We start from the raw sequence: 22,079 nt of genomic DNA, 5'->3' as shown, positions 1-22,079 counted from the left end.
GGAGTGGTGTTTTGATTAATGATATGACCTCAAGCATGTGTGTAGAGGTTTGTATTGCTGAGACCACAGAGGAGAAGGTATAAGCAAGTTAGCATAGATGCTTCTGTTCATGTGCACACAATACAATTAACCAAGAGACCAAAATTTGATGAGCAGGAGGCTGGATGTCTGGGTGAACCCTTCGGACCTGTGTTAGCCAAGTGATGTACCAGGCATGTAAGCCTCGTACAGAGGAACCCATACAGACGAAGACTAACTCGTGCCTGGCAAACTCAGTGCACACGCATGCTGATCTTGTGATGTTAGCGAGGTGGAAAAGGCAGGAATTGGCTTGGAAGCTTCTGCAGCTCTGATTTTTTTTTTTATTTCAGAGCCATTGCTGAGGTGTTTGCAATGTTAGCTGACAAAAATCAAAGCAGATATTTAGGGCTGTGTTTTCCATCTTGCCATGGTCCCTCAAGCACAGTGATTATGGGAGCGTGGGCAATGTGTTTTGGTAATCACAGGAAAAAAAACAGAATATTTATCATCCAATAGGCTTGCTGTGCTTCCTTGGGTGAGAATGTCAGCCAGCTTCTTAAGCGTGACCCCAAATAAATACAAATTGAGTCATGCATGGTAACAGCATGCTAAAATCGCTGGCTGGGGAGTTTCTGATGAGCAGTTGTTGTAGCAGGTATCTCATTTCTGCCTCATCCTTCTGATGTATGAAAAAACGCTTTAGCTCTCTTGGTCTGAAGACAGAGCTGTTCTACACCTCCATGTGTTGCCGTCTGTGCTTCAGCTCCTGCCTTTGCTTGTGTTGGTGCTTTAAGGACATGGGAGCGGGATACAGGCATTCTCTTTTCCATGCTAGGCTGGGTCAAACTGCTGCTAAGTTAGTTTTCTTGACAAATTGAGCACCAAGGTCAGGCAGAAACGGCATAAACTCTAATGGGCAGTAAGAGAGCTATGTTTCTTAATAAAACTGTGTATATCAGTTCCATAGAGGTTTTTGTGTTCTTCAGAGTAATGGTTTGGCTCCACCATCCATAGGGAACCCTGCAGGGGGCTGGGAACTCATACTCTGAACTTCACTCTTTTTCCATCCAGTGACACGTAGGATGGAAAAGCAGCTCTGTTCCTCATGATTGGGTAGCAGGAGTGTTGTGAAGGGCCGGAATGGCAGTAATGGAGCCAGGTCTGGAGAGCAGTGGTGGGAGACGGCTGTTCATCTCTTCTCCCACTCCTTGGCAGTCAGGCGAGTGCTTCCCTTTAGTTTATCAGATGCGTCCTTTCCCCTTAGGGAAATACTGTTCCTCTCCTTTACATCTCCTTCCTTCCATCCCTCCACTGCATGAGATTTCAAATTGCAGATCTTTTCAGAGTTGACAAGAAGTTATTTTGATTCATGAGGATGAATTTCAGGTGCGGCAATCTTTACGTAACCTTTTTTAATTGCTCATTAAAGCGTAACAAGTTCCTGGTGGCTGGAATTAGTTTTTCCCCTTGCAGGCAGCAGTGGCACACCAAGGTCAGCGAAGCCTCAAAAGCATCTATCAAACACCTGGTCTGCTGGGATTGCTCTGCCGCTGACACATGTACATTTTTAACCTGGATGCTATGTGATCACTTAAGCTGCTCTTGGAGAGCAGAGGGAAAGTGCGAACAGGGAAAGCGTTAGGAAGATCGGGTTTTTCTTACGTGAGACTATCTCCCTTTTATTTTATATGGGGGTTTTTTGTAAGATAAAAAAGAGAAGCAGGCTGCTCCTGGTAGCATTGGGAGCATTTTTCCTGATCTGATCCAGCTGTACAACCCATGCTTGTGTTCAGGGAATTGGGTAGGGGAGGGAGTTAGTGGACAGTTAAATAGTGCAGATGCTCTGGCTCGTTCTACAAGGCTCAGAAGTGGTTTCCAAACCTGAGGACTACAGAGTGCTGTCTGCCCATCCCCGGTGAGGAGGGACTGCCATCAGCAGTAGGCAGCATGCCAGCTCAGCAGAGCGGGTGTTGCAGCACACCAGGGCAGGAGCTGCTGCAGTGCTGCTGGCAGGGAGCCTCTCAGCCTGCTCCAGGCATCCAAGATGGGTCATGGTTTGCTTCTCTGAATGAGCTATCCAGCTCTGATCCAGCTTTCTTGGGAAGCCTGGGTTTGCAGGGTGATGCTCAGATTAACCCATGCACAATGGTTCGGGCTGGGTTCGGCATTTCCTCCTCCACATAATTACCGTTAGCATTTCTGCTGCTGTTGGTAGATCTGGTGATCTTTAGAGCTCTTTCTTCCACTGGTCGTTACCAAATAATGTGATTGAGCTTTGCTGGTCCCACTCAGAGGCTCTTTGCAGGCTGCCAGCGCAGTACATCAGGCTGTATCTGGAGCAGACTTGGTTTCCCCTTGCAAAACTAAGTTGTTTAGATCCATGTGCACTGGAACCCTTCAGCATAATTAACAAAACAATTCATATTTTGAAACCTTTAATATTTCCAAGTAGGAAGTCTTTAGAAACTTTTGCCTTGCTTTCTTTTTTAGGCAGTAATTTGGTGCCTGTGCAAACAGTACAGCTTACTCCCAAATATTAATTATATTTCAGACAGAGGAGGTTGCTGGGATTTAGGAAGATGTACGGTGCTTTCCCCTGTTTTTAATTCCTCTGTCATAGTTGTATATGCAACTTGACAAGAGATCCTGGCAGCCTGCTTCTCCAGAGCAGTAAATGGAGCCAGTGCTGCAGCATTTTGGAGATAAATAATGTATTACGGCCTGTCAAATAAAGCTTTGAGCAAATACCACTTTACAGGGTCATATATTGTGAATCTGACTATTACCCTGCAACTCACTATTTCCCAGGCTCTTTCGATTCCTTGTTACGCACCCTGCACCTCTCAGAACAGGTCACCTTTTTCAACTACCCCTAAACCTGACAGAATTAGTATTAGCAATATTTCTGCTATTGATGTTGGTTTAGCCAGCATAAATAAGCTCAAAAATCATCCCTCAACACTGCAAAAGTCCTTGTAGATTTTTTTTTGCTATCTCGATTGGAAACGTGGCACACGTTTTTAGATGCTTGCTTTGAGATTTTACGGAATACATTGTTTGATTGGCTTTTAGGAGATGCCTTCCTAGAAATTTAAGAGCCTATTCAAATACAGCTGGATATTTTGCTAATGTGAGTCTTTGAAGGAGAAAGAAACTGTGTTGCCAGCGTGCCTGGCTGCAGCTAGTTTGAAGTTCAAGAGTATCTAGATCACATTTACAGAAGATGAGTTCAGAAGCGCTTCTGAAAAATAAAAGCCTAATAAGTTGAAGATGCTGATTCCTGCACAGCAGGAATGCTGTGCTGTGCTGTTTGTGTTTAATAACCCTTTTAAAACTGATGTGACCACGTTTTGTACTCTTTCCAGCTGTTGATAGACTAGCAGAGCCATGCAGTAGCTCTTGGATGAGCCCATGCGCTGATAGGTATGGGCATAATTACCAGAGAAGCAGCACGGAGTATCACTTTGTTTGTGTAGCTCAGCAGTCAGTATTCCTGTCCCAGGATAAGTCTGGGGAATATAGATCCCAGTCCTAAAGCACAGACCAACCTGATTTCCCCATCCCATCGCCCTGGGGCTGCTGGAAGGGTTGCACCATAGAGGTAATTGGCAACTGGCCTGGGAGGTGGCACTGCTCGCTCTTTCGGCGATGCTTTAGGACAAGTCTGAGCTGCGTTTTCGTCGTGCTGCATTGCCTTACGGCTGGGTATTTCCCTCTCAACTAGATGGGCTCTGAGGCTTTCACTGGTGTTGGTTGACTTTAAACGCCATTTGAATCTATGCCAAGGGCGTGACAGTTATGGGAAGATGTAGACTGGACATAAGGAAGAAATTCTTCACCACGAGGGTGGTGAGGCCCTGGCCCAGGTTGCCCAGGGAAGCTGTGGCTGCCCCATCCCTGGAGGTGTTCCAGGCCAGGTTGGATGGCCCTTGGGCAGCCTGAGCCAGTGGGAGGTGTCCCTGCCCATGGCAGAGCATTGGAATGAGATGATCTTCCTTTCCAACACAAACCATTCTGCAATTCTATGATTTTAACAACCTTCTTCAGCAAACAAAGAAAGCAAAAGAAGATAAGCCTGTAGTCATTGTACAGACCAAAAATGCGATGCTGGACTAAGAAGAAGAAATTCCACTTTTCAAATGTGAAGTTTTTACATCTATTTGTGGGTTAAGTGATGATGCTAAGCCCTCTCTAAGGGTTTTGGTGCTCTGGCATCCCTCCATGGGCAATTATGGAGCCAATATTGCTCTCTTAAGCACGGTTGAGTCTGGTACCAGCAGTGTCCCTGTCTTTATGTAGTTTTTAATACTTGCAGGCTCTGTTTAGACAGGGTTTCAGGACTGGAGTTTTGGGTTGAAATTTCCCATATTAACGCTGTTGGTTATGACAAATCTAAGGAGGGAGGAGAGTCAGCTGGAATTAGAAGTCTCCCTCTAAGCAATAAGGTACCCATGTTTGACCTTCTTCTGAAGGTGGGATGTCCTGCGGGCAAGTGAAAAAGCATCAATTTCATCCTAATATTTTTTGAAACACTGCAGTGTCTAAGCTGAAGCTCTGTGTCCCACCCCACCGAGCTTGAACTGGAAGGAGCAATTCAGCCCTTACCTTGCAACTCTATAGCACCAGGGCTGCAGGTCCATGCTCATAGAAAAACAGTGCTGTTTGCACCCTCAGCCTTTGGTTTAAACAACCTTTCCTAGTTTCCCTGGTGTTTCTCAGGCTGGAAAAGTCTGCATTTATGAGGGGGATGGCCTGACTCCACAGCAGTCTTCGCAATGCCTCATCTCCACAGTTGAGGATGACCCAAAGGAAGTCTTACTTGCCTGTGCCAGATGGCTCCATAGCTGTCAGAGCTGCTTCATTTCCCAGCAGTGAGCCTTGGAGCTCTTGGCAGCAGAAGGAGAAATGACAGGAAACCAATGTCTGTGTTTAAGAAATTCTAGCATTTTTTTTAATAAAGATGGTTCCCATGTTGGTTCATCTGAATTGGTTCAGGCCGGATGCTTCTGAGAGGCTGGTATTTGATTTTCCCCTGGAGAAGGTGGATTGGGTTAGTGGGGGGAAAAATAGTGAAGTCTGGAAACAGAGGTCTGTTTTATGGTGGATCCTTGTATTGCCTTTCTATAAAGTTATGCTGTTAAAGGGATGTAAAAACAGAGAAAATTGTCTGCTTATTTGCCTTTTGCTCTCCTCGTGATGAAGCCTTTCATCCATGCATTGCGGAACCGAAGGGTAGGGTTATTTGTTCAGAAAGAAAGATAGCTTATAGAGAGACATGTGAAGGTGTACGTCCTGGCTGATGGGGGTTTGGGGAGGTGAGAGATGTTTAGTACATATTTAAGATTATGTGTAGTCTTTTAAATGGTTGTTAAAAGTATCCTAACATGGTATATGGACTGGCTGCGGGGACTGGGCTAGCAAAGCTGGGTCAGATTGGTGGTTGGAGAGGGAAGCTCTGTGCCCTCACTCTCCAGCCTTCTTACCCTCCTGTAAATGCTTCTTGATTTCCTTGCATGTCATAATGGCTTTTAATGAATTTCAAAATACTGCGTATTATATTTTAGGCTAATTTCTTCAGCACCTCTGGTGTCCTGGCTTGCGGGAAGAACACGGGAGAGCATTTTATTTCATTATTTACTGTATCCTTGCTGGTGTGCAGATGCAGAATCCGCTGCTGGCACCAAGTGGCTGTGGGTGGAAACTGCTCCAGAGGTGTTGGACTCACCAGCCATCTGTGTTGTGTGTGTGTGTGTAGATTTTGGGACTGCGATTTGGAGATAGTAGGACCTTCCTGTTCCCTCCCAATTTCCCCGGTGCTGGGTATCACATACAGGAGCTTCTCTGTCCCATGCTGGCTGGTGCCTGCAATGCCACCTGAGCTATTGCCTTGATCATGCTTTTCCTTTCTCTAAGATGTATGAAGGGGAAAAAGACTGTCAGAGCACTTGCTTGCTTATAATAAATCTCGTCGTGCTCTGCCCTGCATCCCATCCTTGTGGGGTTTGGTTCCCCACCCTCCAAGTGACTGGAAAGATAACCTGTACAGTAATGTCATGTGCATGAAGGCAAAGGATCGTGATTACCTGAGAAAAGACGGTATTTCTCCTGGCTTTTCAAAAATCTGGGTGATTTTAACACTTAAAACTCTTCATAGGCTGTGTATTGAGTACTGAAAGAAAAATTGCCAAAGGCTTTGTACCCTCCATTTTCAAGTATACTCAGTGGCTGAGTTGTGTTCGCTTGGCCAGAAAACATCCAAGGAGGCTGTACCTCTGCTCCCAGGCAGAGAGGAGACAGAGGGAGTATCGGGGTGCATGGAGTTTTTTAGAAACTGAAATCAAGGTTTTTCCAGTCAGAAATCATTTGAAGCCAAGTTTCTTTATGGATATGATTTTAATACTTTTTCTCAGTTCAGTGGTGATTGTATTTGAATTTGGAAGCTGGTTGTTGCCCAGCTCTCACTTGCCAGCCCCTTTCCAGGCTGGGTTTTGCATGCTGCACTGCTGTGTGCCTGTGCATGGGAGCCGTTAACGTTTGGCGGCCAGGAATTGCCTTTGGGCATCTGTGTTTTGGTTTAATGTTAGAGGTGTTCACTTCAAAGTGAGATAAACCCATAATAAGAATAATTAATTTCACGGTTTACAGACTTTATTTCTTGTGAATAATATTTGCGTGGTATTTTGACTCATCACTGTGCCTGATGACCACCTGCAGAAATTAAAAGTAGGAAGCCACAGGGTAGTTTTGGGGAACGGGAATGAGTTTATTCACAGGGTATCAGGACCATTTTGTACTTTACAGAGATTTGTATAAATAAGTTTTTTTTTTATCATCTTAGATTTGTTTTGTCTTTATTTTGTCCTTTAACACGATCTCCCAACTGTGTGATAAATCAAAAGACTAAAGCTCTTTCCGTACAGTGGGTCTACTACAGGCAAGGCGCTTGCTGCTGCCGCGATCAAGGCTCTGGCTATAGGAGATGGGTGCGCTGCTTCATTTTCAATAAAGTTTGCAAGACACCAAAAATACAGCAATCATCAGCATGTTAATTGTGCTCCATGGTTTGATACGGCTGCTCAGAGCTGGTGAGATCCTTGTACTCAAATATTGGTGTTATTTTTAACAGATGATATAGAAAAGTTTGCCTCCGAGAGGCTTTTCTCCACCTGCCTTGGCTCATGTCTTTGACATCCGATGCAATGGCACGTGTTGATTTTTATTTTCCTTTTAGTACAGAAGAATCCCTGATGCCTGATCTCGACCAGATTGCCCAAACTGAGATTTTGCGTGGTTTGCACCTCTGTCCATCCTTTCCTTGCATGAGTGATGGTTGAGAGTTTGCCAGTAGTGCCTGCCAGGAAACTTTTGGGCCAGTACGCTTTATTTTCGTAATGCAAAAGGATTAGTGGGTGCCAAGTGGCAAAAGGCAACCTCCTGGGAAAAATTTGTCTTGTGGCTATTTAGATGTATGGGTCCAGCTACAGCTTCCCACCAAGGAAATCCCTAAAACCCCCAGGACCAGAAGCTGAGAAGGTGAATCACGGGAGGAATAAGAATTTTCCCTCATTCATAGAATCACAGAATCACCAGGTTGGAAAGGACCCACTGGATCATAGAGTCCAACCATTCCTAATACTCCCTTAAGCCATGTCCCTCAGCACTTCATCCACCCGTTCCTTAAACACCTCCAGGGAAGGCGACTCGACCCCCTTCCTGGGCAGCTGTTCCAGTGCCCGATGACTCTTTCTGTGAAGAATTTTTTTCTGATGTCCAACCTGAACCTCCCCTGACGGAGCTTCAGGCCATTCCCCCTTGTCCTGTCCCCTGTCACTTGGGAGAAGAGCCCAGCTCCCTCCTCTCCACAACCTCCTTTCAGGTAGTTGTAGAGAGCAATAAGGTCTCCCCTCAGCCTCCTCTTCTCCAGGCTAAACAACCCCAGCTCTCTCAGCCGCTCCTCGTAAGACTTGTTCTCCAGCCCCTCATCAGCTTCGTTGCTCTTCTCTGGACACACTCCAGAGCCTCAACATCCTTCTTGTGGTGAGGGGCCCAGAACTGAACACAGTACTCGAGGTGCGGTCTCACCAGTGCTGAGTCCAGGGGCAGAATCACCTCCCTGGACCTGCTGGTCACACCGTTTCTGATCCAAGCCAAGATGCCATTGGCTTTCTTGGCCACCTGGGCACACATTGCTTGTTCTGTAGCTATAAACGTTTTGGTAACAGGTGCCATTAAATAATATAACTTATTTTATCAGTTTTCAATAGTGAAATTTGAGATGCAGAAGTTGATTTGCACAAATTTTACAAGTTATCCTACTTAAAGCGTGTTTTTCTGCCTTTCTCCCAGCTGCATGGCTGTAAATATTGATTGGAAATCACAGTGTTACTCGTAATGTATCAGTTTTCCTGAGGTTATCTTTAAACCATAGGTGTGTTTCATCCTCTTTTTTTGGGAAAGCCCGAATGACAGGAGCCAAAGGGCTCGCTGAGACCCTCTGCAGCAGCGGTGGCCCATTGCTTTGAGTATCTTGGGGTCACAGCTGAAAATGGGAAAGAAAGAGGAAGGCTAGGCTGGAACGATGTGTTTTCATCATTGTGCTCCTGTTAAGCCTTCTTCAGTGTGGTGTTTGAAGACTAATCCTCCTTTCTTATCTTAAAGATGGCACTGAAAGGCTTTGTGGGAGGCGCATCAGGAGAAAAATTAAGATTAAAAATTCTTTTAAATTTTCTGATCATTTTTGCATCTGGTAGTGCAAATCTGGCCACTGTCTGAATCCTCGGTTACAAAAAAACTGTGAAGAGTTCACCCTTTTTTCATTTCCCCATCTGCAAGACTGCAGGGGCTGTGCTACTTGTGTTACCTCTTGGAGCCACGTAGTGCCTACTCCTTAGTGCAGGGCAGGGGTAGAGGACCAGTGGGCTTTTAGGTGCTGACTCAAGGCTTTCCTAAGCATATTCACCACTTATGGGGTTGATTTGAGATATTGAGAGCTGTTCCTTGTCGTTTAATAAAAGATATTGTCTCATGCTCTGCTAAAACTTGGGATATGTGAAGGCGGTTGGTAGAAAAAACACTGGTTTGTGGCTTTTGGGCTGAAATTAGGAATGTTATAGTGGAAGAAAGCATCGGTGCTGCTTTTTGAAACAGTACTGACTGCATATTTTTGTGTCTGTTGGGTATTGTAAAGCTTCAACATAGCAGAAAGGGCTACCTCGCTTTTTAAGGGAGAACATAAACTTTTCCTCCAAATAAGTTTTCCTTCTTTTCCCAGCACGCAAGGGGGGAAGAGCCCTGTGTTTTGCTTCGTGAGTTAAACCCCAGTATCTGTATCAGATGACAGTAGAAGTGCTGTCTTTTCTCCCAAATACTGTGTGGACCGCAAAAGCACAAGGTGCCAGGAAACAGAATTTGTCCAGTAAGGAACTGCTTCCTGCCAGAATAGTCCATCCAGGTACCTCCTGCCCTAACTGTTCTTGCATTTCAAATGCAGTAGGAATCACTTGCTGTCCCACAGGGAAAAGCAGGAGAATTCTGGCCGGTATGCTAATAACTGAAAAATATTTACCCCCGAGTTGACATTAACATGGAAATTGTAGTAGCTTGTTTGCAAGCAGCCTGGCTTGTTACATAGTGTAGCTAAAGAGCATATGTATTAAAAGCGCCTATAGCCAGCGTGTCTGGAGCTCTGCCTGCACGCGGATCTGCCAGCTTTCATCTCCTTACCTTCATCTCGGTCGGGTGCCTTGCTGGATTTTGTCTTAGCTGTGTAATTAAGCACAGAAGGGCAGTTGAGGCAGGAATGGTTAATTCACTGAGCAATATGATGTCTCCTCAGTGGTACTGAGTTGTTCTGTAGGAGATTAAACATTAATTTTGTTGTTAAATGTCATCTTCTGGCTCATGATCAGCTGTAGCGTTGGTCACGTTTTCTGATAAATTTGAAGGAAACCAAATACAGGATCCTGCATGCTGAGATCTGTGAAAATGAAGTTGGTTGAAGTCTTTTATTGTGTTTTGATTGTGTTCGTAGAGCCCCAGAATGGTGCAGGGAAAAAAAAGAAAAGATTAAATGTGCATTTTTCAGCTAGCAGAGCCCTGGTGCTCCAACCCAGCGCTTTCCAAAGCTGGAGAGATGCATTAACCCTTGCTCTGTCAAAGGGCTCGTGGGGAGTTTTGCAGGGGCCTCACAGCAGCAATCATAAGGGTTGGGCTCTGGAAGGCGCTGAGAACGAGGAGGACTTTCTGGGACTGGGGAAGATGAGGTCTGAAGACCCCATGCATTTGCTCTTGCTGGAACACTGGTACAGAGCTTGGAACAGAGATGAACTAAAAGGAGACTTGATTTTTGCAAGACTCTTCTTTCCTGATTTATTAACTACTGAGCCACTCCTACGCAGATTTATTTTGGAGCACGCAATTGCACATTAGCTCAGTCCTGCACAGATTTTTGATCAGACAGAAAAGGTCACTGCAGCAGCCAAATTCTCTGGGTGCTTATTCAGACCTCCAAGGTGGAAGTGCGTATGAAGAAGACCTTAGTATTTCTTCTTGCTTTCCATCCTTTTGGAGACCTGTGGCCACCAGCTTGGTTTCAATGTGATGTAATCATCCTGCCTTTTCAAGTCCAGCTCTACAAATGCTGTGCCTCTGCGAGCTAAAACTAGGAGGGCAGCATACAAACGCTTATTGCAGAAGTTGTCCAAGGAATAGCACATAGGGGAAGTGTTGATTTATTGATGGAGATAGGCCTGGGGAAAGCAAGTATTCAAATGCATTAGAGTTTCTTTTTCATTACTGTTTCCTGCAATGTTCATTTTTTTGTTACAGTGCCTTTTTATGCCCTTACTGTGCGTGGAGCTTGCTGCTGTATGATCTTGTTTTCATCTCTCCTTTTCTTTCTTTTCCCCCTTTCCAGTTTGAGCGGCATGACCCGGTGGAGGGGCGGATCACGGAGCGGCAGTTCGGCAGCATGTTGCTGGCCTACAGTGGGGTACAGTCCAAGAAGCTCACTGTGATGCTGAAGCAGCTCAAGAAGCATTTCCAAGATGGGGAGGTCAGTGGTGTTTGCAGCAAATCTGGGGAGTTGCAGTGGGGGCAGCCGTCCTGCACCATGCTGAGAAATGAGTAAGCAATCTCCATGTTGTCAGGAAAAGCACCCACACCTTGTTAAGCAGAATGTGAAGACACACTGACTTTGCAGATGATAAATACTTTGCCAACAGCAGGGAGACAGAAGAGGTGGGAGTGCAGTGGTCAGTGTCCAGGTGAAGGTGTAGGCTTGTCCCTATTAAAACAGATGCTGTGATTTTCAAAATTTCACTTTGCTGAATGGCACCCCGCGTCTGGAGCCAGAATAAACATCGAAGACTTGTTCCTAGTTACTGCCTCGACCTTGGATTAATTAGCTGCTGCGACTGGGCATTTTATTATTTAGTTATAAACTTATGTGAAAAATTATTTGAATTATTCGTGATTTAGAGAGGAATAAGGTTGCAGATACTGCGCTCATTAATTTAGTGAGAGACCTTGGAATAAGATATCCATACTGAAAGGACGTGCTTTATCAGATAAGCAAGTATGGGCTACTGAATTAGTTCCATATTAGAATTTCATATCTGTTTCTATAAAGATGGATTGTTCTGCTATTACCTAGGTTAAAAACAAGCGATTTGCCCAAGTGAGAATGGATGGAAAGGCTTTGGCTGCATATTGGGTTGGTCCAACTGTTTTAGAGACACTTTCCCCTAACATCAGAACTGGCATTTATTTCTTAACTTGTTTAGACACCCAATGTGTAATAAAACACAAGTGTTGGCTTGAGTCTGGTCTTTTTTGTCCCTTTTTTAGTGCCTTCACTGAACTCTTGTGATATGCAGGAATCCTCATTTCATATGAAGCCACTCCAGTAATTTTTTCCCCCTGTTTTCTCCCACTTTCATTTGTGCTGGAGGAGAATTTGGGCACACTGAAGCAGCAGGGCATGTAGACCAGTAGGGCTCTTTTAACTGCATGCAGTGCCAAAAAGTTAAAAGCTGGGGGAAACCCTAAAGGAGCCAAAAGGCTCAGAGCTGTGTTCCTGCCAGAGGACCGTGGTGCCTGCAGCTTCTCCTGGCCCCAGGGTGCCACAAAGGGTGGTTTTTTGCAGATTCTCCTATGTTTTGTGGAACAATAGGCTCAGAATTTAATAGGCTGTTATCAAAAGATGGTGTCAATGTGTCATTGGACCTGAGATGCGTTGCCTGCTAGTATTTGCAAATCTCACTTCTTAGGCTCTTTTTCACTGGCTTAAATAAGATCATTGAAGTTCACAGAGGTGTAGTTTTGAGGCCATTTATTTGATCTTTGAGCCAGATGCTGCCAGTTTGGCTTTTCCAATACCTCTGCTCCCCTTGAGTTTTAATAGGAATCATTTGATTTCTTGTGGAAAAATACTTTGCTGTGGCGTGTGTCTAACAGAGAATATCAGCTATGTTGTTTCATTCCCAAACCGTTGATTCTTTTGCTGTCATTTGTGGTTTTTAAACATATATTATTGAACAATAGCTGGGTATATGAGAAATTAGGCAGAGGGAGTTATTCTAGGTTTCTTACAGCAGATGTTTCCTTCCTTCCATGTGTAAGCCAAGACCCTGACATCTGTGGCAGAGGAAGAACTTGTTGTTTTTACCTTATCCTCATTCCCCAGTCAGCCAGATTGTGTTTCTATTTGTAGATAACTGGATTGAGAGAAAGTCTTTCTCTTTCTGCATTCCAAGGACTTTCAAGGAGAAGGACACAAAAATGACATTTTCAAAAAACAGAATTGTTGGAAAACACGTGATTCTTTAGACTAGGGGGGAAACAAAACACCCCAAACCCTAAAATGAGACAGCCTCTCTGTTAATAAGCTATTTAACAGTTGTGGGAGATGTAAAGGATGCAAGAAGTGCCAGCTGCCTTGTATTGGAGGCAGATAAGCCTTTTTTGGAGCCAGGACAGCTCAAAGTCAATGCTTGTGAAGAGCTGGAGAAATCAGAGACTGACATCCTTCACTTCAGCAGGTTTTAGCTCTTAGAGAATCCAGCCTGGTGCCTAACCCTGCGTTGTCTTTTATACAAGAGAACTTTTTATTGAAAGTTTGTGGGGTGTTCTTTTTCTCCTGGGGCATTTCAGAAGACTGTATTCCTTGCAGATTCATGTCCAGCACTTTGTGTATCTAAACACATTGAAGTACTTTTATTGGATCACCCTGGTGCAGCCATCAGTGTTTTTACTTAGCTTAACACTCCCCGTCTCCTTAGAAGCAGGACTGCAGTGACCAGAATTTGTGCTAAGCACCTCTAGAACTTTCTGGATAACTTGTTCAGGGATGTACATGCAAAGTTCTCTTTCTAAATGAAAGTATTAAGCCAGGGAGTGTTCTCCTGCTTGAAACTGCAGACGCTTGCTGCCCTTTTTGCCTCTTCCTCTCTGTTTATAACCCAGATGTGTGCAGAGCAAACAGCTGCTTTGCTCAGGCTCTGCTTTACTCCTATCCTACAAAAAGGAAGCGGAGCCAGTGCTATCCACTGCTCTCCCTTCACCTCCCAGACCTCACACAGACATTAAAACCACCGAGCCGCTTCATTTATCCTGCAGTACTTTCCAGTCACTGAACAACTTGTTGGTCAAAGCAGTTTACAATGCAATCATGTTTTGCAGGAAGGATTTTTCTCCAAATCCCTTCTTTTCACACTTCACAGGTCTACTCTTATAGCAGCACGGTATCGTTATCTCCACAGTTAGTAACCTGCTGTAACTTCCCCCTGTGCCAAAAGCAGTAGGGGCTTTGACTTGCTATTGCTTTCCAGAGAAAGCAGGGCTAAAATAATTTTAATAGTATGATGCTGGGGGGGGATAGCAGTAATTGTACTGAACCTACCTGCTAAGCTTTGCCTTGGAAATACGATTTACCCTGTGAGTCTTTCTTATCAAATGTGCCAAACATCATCTTTGTTATCTGATGCAGTTGCCTTTTCTGCACAAGGTGACGCTGGCAGCCTCTAAAATGTCAAAGCTGTAGTTTTAATCTAACTTTTAGCCTTCTCCCAGTACTTATTCTACATTACTGCTTTTGGAGAGGGCATGTTTTCTTGTAATTGATAATCTGCTCTCATTTTTATTTTTCTTAAGGAAAAATCCCATCTTACCTGGATACATAAACTCCTCTGCATATTCGGCAGAGATGCCACTCTCTACTTTGTTTAAAATTGCTTGAGTTTCACAGCTGCTTTTCTCCTAGAAAAAAGATCTTGGATTGCCAATAGTATTTCTGAGCAAGGTTTGTGTGTCTATAACTGCTAGAAAACAAAGCTGACTCCTTGGAAACAAGTGATCCAGGTCATCTTCTGCATATACTCTGGGGGCTATGTAGCATATTTTTCTGTTGAGATGGCAGAAGGTCGAGCAAGAGGTAATTCTCCATGGCTGAAGCCTGAGTTCCCAGGTGAAAAGCTCTAACTTTTGCTGAAGGTATTTGAGCTCTTGTAAGATGCGTGTGGCAAGCAGATATGCATTTCTTGAGTCTCTCTTTTTATATATCATTAGTATTGCTTAAACAGTGAAAAGATTCAGGCTTATGAATCAGTAGCTAGATCTACAAATGCCTTTGTAGAAGTGATCGTCCAGGTCCCGTAATTGCTCCCCTAGTGTTTTCCAGCCATATGAAACTTCTTGTGGTTCCAGATTAACACAAGCCATGATTATGTAATGGAAGTGTCTACTGGACTTCAAAGGAGACACTGAATAACTTCAGAAGAGCCGAACAGTGCTGACAAACACATTGGCGGGGAATAGATAAATTCCCATACCCAGGCTTCTGGCTGATGAAGGTGATTGTTCATCTGCCAACTTGTTGGTGCTGAGGCTGTCCCAGTCTCTGATTTTATTTTGCTTTTTGTAGCTGGAAAGGAGTTCATGCTGAAGCCAGCCTCAACTATAGGATTCATTAATAAAATACTATATTTCCTAATACCGATGGCATTTCTGCTACAGAAATTCAGTATCTCTGTCCACGTGAAAGCCCAGGTTTGTAGGATAGTATGTCATTTCTTTTGCTTTTTCAGCTGGTTTGCAGCGTCCCTCAGCAGTGCATTGCCACTTGCTCAGTTACAGCAAAGATGGGAGCAAGCTGCAGATTTTCGTCAGCTCACATTTCTAGAGGCACCATGTCTGTGTGCAAACATAGTGAAAAATGTGCTTTTTCAATCAAAAAAAGCGAGGTGGCTTCTTCCCTGATGGGAAGTTGTTGCGAATAGCAGGGTTACAACAAATCATATAAATTTATGTTTGGCAGTACCCATTGAATGTGTGCTCTTTCATCCAGATCATGAAACTGTGCTGTGCAATGCAATTGAGATTTTAGTGTCTTGCTATATCATTCTGTCCTGCTAGACAGGGTAGGAGGAACCCAAACATGAACTCCTCTTGACAAGCTGATTGCTCACTTTCAGAGAGGAAGACTGAGTGGTTGTTACTGTGGCGATGATTTACCTCCTCCATTCACTTCAGGATGTAGCTGTGGTGGGGGAGTTTGTAGGCTGCAGCTTTTATCCCAGCACTGGTGCAGTTGTGCTGGTACTAAATGGGTTGATAAAATCAGGTGTTGTGCTGTGTAGTGTAGCTGGGTGGGGGGCCCAGAGCTCCATCCATAGGCAGTTCCTGTCCTGGCATGCTCCTCGCTGGTCGGATTGGTGCGGAGGAGCATGTTGCTTATCCCTTGCCTGCCTGTTGGCTGTGCTGGGGTGCAGTGGTGCCAGTGCTGGGGATCTCAGGATGCTTTTGCGGGACTAGCCAGGTGCGTGGCTTTAGGCGCTCCCTGAGCATGTGCTTGCCCATCCCAGGGTGAGCCGTGCCCTGGGCAACTGTGCCAGTAAGTAGAGCAGACAGTGATCCAGCGCCGCAGCCGCCCTGCCTCCATTGAAGCTACTAAGGCACATCTCTGTGTGCTGTGGTTTGCAGCGGCACCTTCTACGACACTGGGCAAGACACAGATAGCCCCAGGGATCCCTGAATCTCTTGGGGGAGACCTTGCAGCGTGTGAACTATTCCATTATTGTCATTGCAAGTGTGCAGGCTTAAAAAACTTTATGAACTTGCTTGCAGTGGTCTCCTGCATCCCAGCCACAGGCTCATGGTGTGCCCACTCTTCTGGGCGAGAGCTGGCTGAGGAGTGAGGGACAGGGAAATGCTTTTGGTCTCTGCTGCTGCTGACTATGCATGAGGTCCCTTCCCATTGCACGACTGGTGAGACTGGGAGGGGAGCAGAGGTGGCTGACGGAAGTGTGGGTCACAAACCACATCCTCAAATGTCGAGTGTTTTGAGTATGCAGATGAATTTCCCTCTGGCTACACCTTTGGGTTGATGCGTCTCTGTTGTTCATAATCCAGATAGTGTCGCAATCTCCATTTCCCGTCAATGTAAGACTCTTTTCCTCTGTTCTAGGGGCTGACGTTTGAGGAGGTGGAGAGCTTCTTCACTTTTCTGAAGAACATAAATGATGTGGACACAGCTTTGAGCTTCTACCACATGGCTGGAGCTTCGCTTGATAAAGGTATAAAAACTTGTGGGGTGGACACGCACTGAAAAGAAGCTTAAGGAAGCGCAGCTGTGTCTTTGAATCTGGGAAGATGTTGAACAAGCCCAGGCTCGCAGGTTAAAAATGTACCAAAATCGCAGTTCCTTCCTGTAATGAGATGTTTAACTTCTACGTCCATGGATAAAGAGGGATTTCAGGTTTTATACTTTCCCAGTTTTACATATAGAGAGGGGAAAAAAGTTTAAATGTATAGCCTGAGTAGATTAGGAAGCAGAGATTTCATGGAGATTGATTAGTAAGCAGTGATGTCAAGGTGATATCCGCAGGAAGACCATTCAGACTTGGTGCGTGCAGAGACACAATGACCTTGTGAGTGTATCACAGGCTGTGGGACCAGATCCCAGGCACGCCAGTGTTTCATCTTCATCCCTGTCTTCTGGAGTGAGGTTTTTTTCTCCTTTTATGAAGTACACGAAAAATTGTTGGCTAAGACAAGCAGTATTATAAGTATTCTTGCAAACTGAATCTTCTGTAGAGTCTCCATGGCTGATGCAGCAGAGGCACTAACCAGCAGTGGAGCTGGTGGTAGGAACTGTTCATCACTTGTTTTGTTTCAGTTTTGCTTAGAAATTAGAGGCTTTCCTTAGAAATGAGACCTGTGTGGCCAAATGCTGTGGTTCTGATCTGAAATCCAAATAATGTCAAGCACCTTTGGAGCTCCCAGGCACACTGAAAGGAAGGATGGGGAGTGCTGGAACCCCACTGAGCTCCCAGACTGAGCATTGAAGTCTGTCTAGAGGAGGCTTTCTTCAGATAACCCACAGTCCAGAGGCTGCGCCTGGCCAGAGGCAAACTCATTAAAAACTCATTAAAAGTTTTTTTGGCTAAATGGAAACCCTTGTCTACTAGAAAGAACCTCTGCTATGAGGACAGGCTGGGAGAGTTGGGGTTGTTCAGTCTGGAGAAGAGAAGGCTCTGAGGAGACCTTATCGCCACTTTCCAATGCCTGAAGGGGCTACAAGAAAGCTGGAGAGGGACTTTTTACAAGGGCACATAGTGATAGGGCAAGGGGGAATGACTTTAAATTGGAAGGGGGAAGATTTAGACTAGACATTAGGAAGAAATTGGTCACGATGAGGGTGGCGAGACGCTGGCACTGGTTGCCCAGGGAAGCTGTGGATGCCCCCTACCTGGAAGTGGTCAAGGCCAGGTTGGATGAGGCTTTGAGCAGTCTTGTCTGGTGTGAGGTGTCCTCGCCTATGGCAGGGATGTGGAACTGGATGGGCTTTAAGGTCCCTTCCAACTCAAACCATTCTATGATTCAATGGAAGCTAAAGCTGATGTACTCAGGCAACTGCAAAATTAAGTGTTTTGGAAGTAAGCTATTCTTCCAGACGGTACTGTTGTGGGAATGTTTAGACATTAAAAGGTTTTGGGCTGCAGAATTACAAAGGGAGTCAAAGATGTCACATCTCTTGTGTTGTCAGCAGCCCTTCTCATCTTTGATTTTTGGGGGGAATCATCTGTATGCTTTGTTTTAGATCACCGTTATCTTAAGACTTGAAAGAATCTGATAAGGATTTCTTTCATAGAAAAATAAAAATATGAATACCTATGTGCTGCTGGTGTGCAGAGCTCTTTCTGCTGCATCCCAAGAGGAGGTAATAGCCCAGCAAATCCAATTTACTCAGTGTCTACAGTAAACGAGCAATTGCCCAGTCATGGAATATGTAATCATGGAGTATTTGTGTCCTCGTGCACTTGGTAAATCAGTGTGTTTGCTGTTTAATTAACTACAATTAATTAGCTTATGCTGGAGCCATAGCCATTGAGCTGGGAGTCCTTTGGCAGGAGTAAGAAACCTTGGGGGAGGCATTGTGCTGTGCAAGGCATGGCTTTGAACTGCTTGCAGGCTTGGCTGTCACTGGACCCCTGTCCCTGCCTGCAGGGTCCTGGCTGTCAAGAGGGACTTTCCTGGGCTTGGGCAGAAGAGAAGGCTGTCCTGCAGATCCCCTCTTTGCATGCAGAATGAATAATCTCTCACATCTTTCTGTGTTGCTCAACCCAGAGATGCCCCTGTGTATCTGGGAGGACACGTGTAGAATCATAGAATTCCTCAGTTGGAAAAGACCTTTGAGGTCATCAAGTCCAACTGTACCATCCACTCCTAAATCCTATCCCTAAGCACTTCATCTACCTGCCTTTTAAACACCTCCAGGGATGGTGACTCAGCCACCTCCCTGGCCAGCCAGTTCCAGTGCCTGGTAAGTTTTTCCCAAGGTCCAATCTGAAGTTCCTCTGGTACAGCTTGAGGCCATTCCCTCTTCTCCTATCACCTGTCACTTGGGAGAAGAGACCAACACTCACCTTGCTACAGCCTCCTTTCAGGGAGTTGTAGAGAGTGATAAGGTTCTCCAGTCTAAACAACCCCAGTTCCCTCAGACGCTCCTCATAAGACTTATTCTCCAGCCCCTCCAGCAGCTTTGTTGCCCTTCTCTTGATGCTTTTTTTCCCGTGGTCCTAACGAAGGTGCAAAGATACTGCCGCGATACACCTGAGTTTTGCAGCAAAGATACGTATGCTTCCATGCCTAAATTGTCTAGGCAGCACCTGTTTCCATGTGCTTCCACTCTCAACCTGGATATTGCCCCCACAAATCACAGAAACAATAAATGGGGTGGGCTCTTCCAAAATTCAGGCTTTCACAAAATTGCTTATTAAAACCCAACAAATGTAAAAATGACTCATCTTAAGGGAGGAGGAACAGGGTGGTTTGTGGATCAAATAAATTGCTGCTAACCTAATACAGCAAACGTTATTATAACTTTAGAAAGGCCATTTAAAATTTAAGAGGGGGGAAAAAAATGGATGGCATCAAAGAGTGTAGCTTGACCTCCTGTTTTCTGTCTGGAATTAAAGCAGCCTCTTCTGAAAAGGATCATAAACCTGTATTTTAATGATGCATAGAATAACATGCAGATTATTTGTTAGTCTATCTTTCATTTTACCAGAAATGTAACAGCATTCTCTTAAATCACAAGCGTTACTTAGAAAACTTTCCCAGCCTGCCCTTACAGCTGGCAGCAGGGCAGGAGCCAAATTCGTCACTTATTCTCCTTTTGAGGCAAAGATGTGAATTGCACTTCTTTTGGCACCACCTGCAGCCAGACTTTCTGAGCAGCCGTGCTGCTGGTGCGGGCAGAGCTGCAGTGTAACTCCGCTGTGTTTTTGGGCGATGAGCAGATGAGCTTCACCAGAGATGGGCCAAAGCGAGGGGATATAACTGCGCCCACTGCTGCCTCAGAGCAGGGCTGAAGCCCAGGAGAGGTTAATGGAAGATCATCATGGCCTGGCATCTCCATAAAGCTCGGATGAGTACTTGCAGGAATTTGGGAGACGAGTCGAATGATGAAAGTCAAGGTCACTGGTTGTCACCTTTGCAGCTCTCACTAGTGCATTGATGAGCGTGCACGTGTGTTCCCCGATGGAGAGGGACCATGGAAGTGCTTGGCACCATGTGCTCCAGCAGAAGGGATCTGGAGCGCATCTGTCCTTTGGTTTTAGTCATATGCACAGTTATGGTGCGGTGTTTGCTGAGCACTGATGTAGTGAGTTGTGGGGCAAAGCTCTGTCACAGCAGGGAATGCCTGTCCACAAGGCTTGAAGAAAACAGCTCATAACCCTGCAGGTGAGCTCTCTATAGATCAGCAGCCCCTGGAAGATGCAATTTAAGGTTATTTAACCTTTCAACAGAAAGAAACCACTTCCAGTGTTGGAATCTCCTTTCGTATTTATGACTGCAAATATTACATAAACAGTGGATCCTCTCTGCCTTTGGTCTGGTAGCTCCACTTTTTTCCCAGAAGTGTAATCTCCATGACTTTCCATAATATTCCCCTTTGATGTCAGAACAGTTTCAAATCTGTTGCAGAGCTGCAGCCTCACATTTTGAGAAGAAAAACGTGCTGTGCCACAGGATTGTGTAGGGTTTCTACCTCGCTCTTCTGGATAGATATTCTGTTACGTACACAGGCAAACGTTTTGAAGAAAGCTAAATAGATTTTTGCTGGTTATATTGTCAGTGATGGCATTCATGTGTGCAACTGGGATGCTTAAAATGAAACGTGTGTATCAACATGAGACCCTACCTAGCCTCTGGAGCCCAAAATACACGTCCTGCCCCCATAGCTTGGGACCACTGTTGGCAGTGATCCACTTGCATCACCCTGGGTGACATTCAGGAAACAAAGCAGCAGCCCAGCTGCCTGTTATTTTGGCCAAATGGGTGATTAATGTCAAGACAGAGGGAAAATGAGAAGTTTGCCACCTGGCAAGGCTCTCACCCATAGAGAAGCCGTGTTTGTTAGCACTTGGTGAGGTATTACTCATGATGCAGTTCTGGGAATCAGAGTGAAAAAGATGTGTCAGATGCTAAACTCGCATAAAATACTCCAATGGCTCATTAAAGGAACCAGTTGGAGGTGCTAACTTGAAATTTTAAAAGCCACATAGCTTTTTGAAATAGAATGTGGAACTCTTTTTCCAGTGGTATAAAATCCAGGAGGCTTTCTCAACTAGAGATGGATGCAGCCATCCCAAACCTGCAAAAACCTTTGTTTTATGAGAAGTTTCCCTAGACAGCACCTATTTAATTTTGAAAATGGTAAAGACATGACGCTGAGAGGTTTATTTCAGTTTTACTTGCCTCACCTTGTGTGCATCAGAGGAAAGCAGAGATGTTTCCCTTTCTCCTCCTTGAAAATCAACAAAATCATTACTGAGCCCAACACTGTCACACAGCCCCTGGGAAATAACATTTTTGCAGAATTTTTGTGTTGAACAAGAGCAACATGATGGAGGTGGCACAGTTGGATTAGTAAGAGAGGAAATAGTAACCAGCGGCTGTTAAGTACGAATTACAGCTGCTAAAACTGCAGCTGTGAGAAATAAATAAGCACAGGTCCAAGCTGAAGGAGAGGCCAGGCGACACCCTAGAGAGGAGTGAAAACTCAGCAGAAAAATATGACTTAATAATTAAAGGAATCTTTCTGCCTTTTTTTTTCCTCATGTAAGGCTGCAGCAAGTAACTTTTCCAGGAGGAGAATACCCAGAACACCAGGAGGAGAGAATGGTGTTAAAGCTTGGTCGAGTGCCTTTAAAGAAGATGTACATTTACAAGGAGTTAAATGAAATTCGGTGTTGCTGTCTAAGGAAATCTAGATTTGCTTTTGCTGTCTGAAGGTTGTGGCTAAGAGATGGTTTACAGTGCTTAAAACCTCTGTCATTTCCAAAGTTGAGGTGTTTTAAAGTGCCTCCTTAGCAGGTGGAATTGCTGGGGAGAAAACTAAGCTGAGAAGTAAGTTCGGTTAAGCTTTTTCTTAGCATAAAACTCTTTTTCCTTGGGCTTCATGTGTGTTTCTGAAATTGTCCAGCAACACACATAGTGCACAGGAGTTACAGGACATGTTTTGCAGCTGGCTGGAGCTAGGACTGTATTTAGGG

General features: G+C 44.9%; 1 protein-coding gene across 3 annotated transcripts in view; it reads left to right on the top strand.

The window, feature by feature from the left end:
• Positions 1-22,079, top strand: part of MICU1 (mitochondrial calcium uptake 1) — a 110,949-nt gene that overhangs the window by 83,666 nt on the left and 5,204 nt on the right. For all 3 annotated transcript variants that reach the window (XM_054072178.1, XM_054072179.1, XM_054072180.1), the window contains 2 exons: positions 10,937-11,074; positions 16,484-16,592. In XM_054072178.1, coding sequence (XP_053928153.1) covers positions 10,937-11,074; positions 16,484-16,592 — 247 coding nt within the window. The remainder of the gene's footprint in view (positions 1-10,936; positions 11,075-16,483; positions 16,593-22,079) is intronic.

Source organism: Cuculus canorus, chromosome 7, assembly GCF_017976375.1.
Source record: "Cuculus canorus isolate bCucCan1 chromosome 7, bCucCan1.pri, whole genome shotgun sequence".
Classification (NCBI taxonomy): Eukaryota; Metazoa; Chordata; class Aves; order Cuculiformes; family Cuculidae; genus Cuculus; species Cuculus canorus.
The sequence above is the reverse complement of the archived record's forward strand: the minus strand, read 5'-3'. Positions and strand labels throughout refer to the sequence as shown.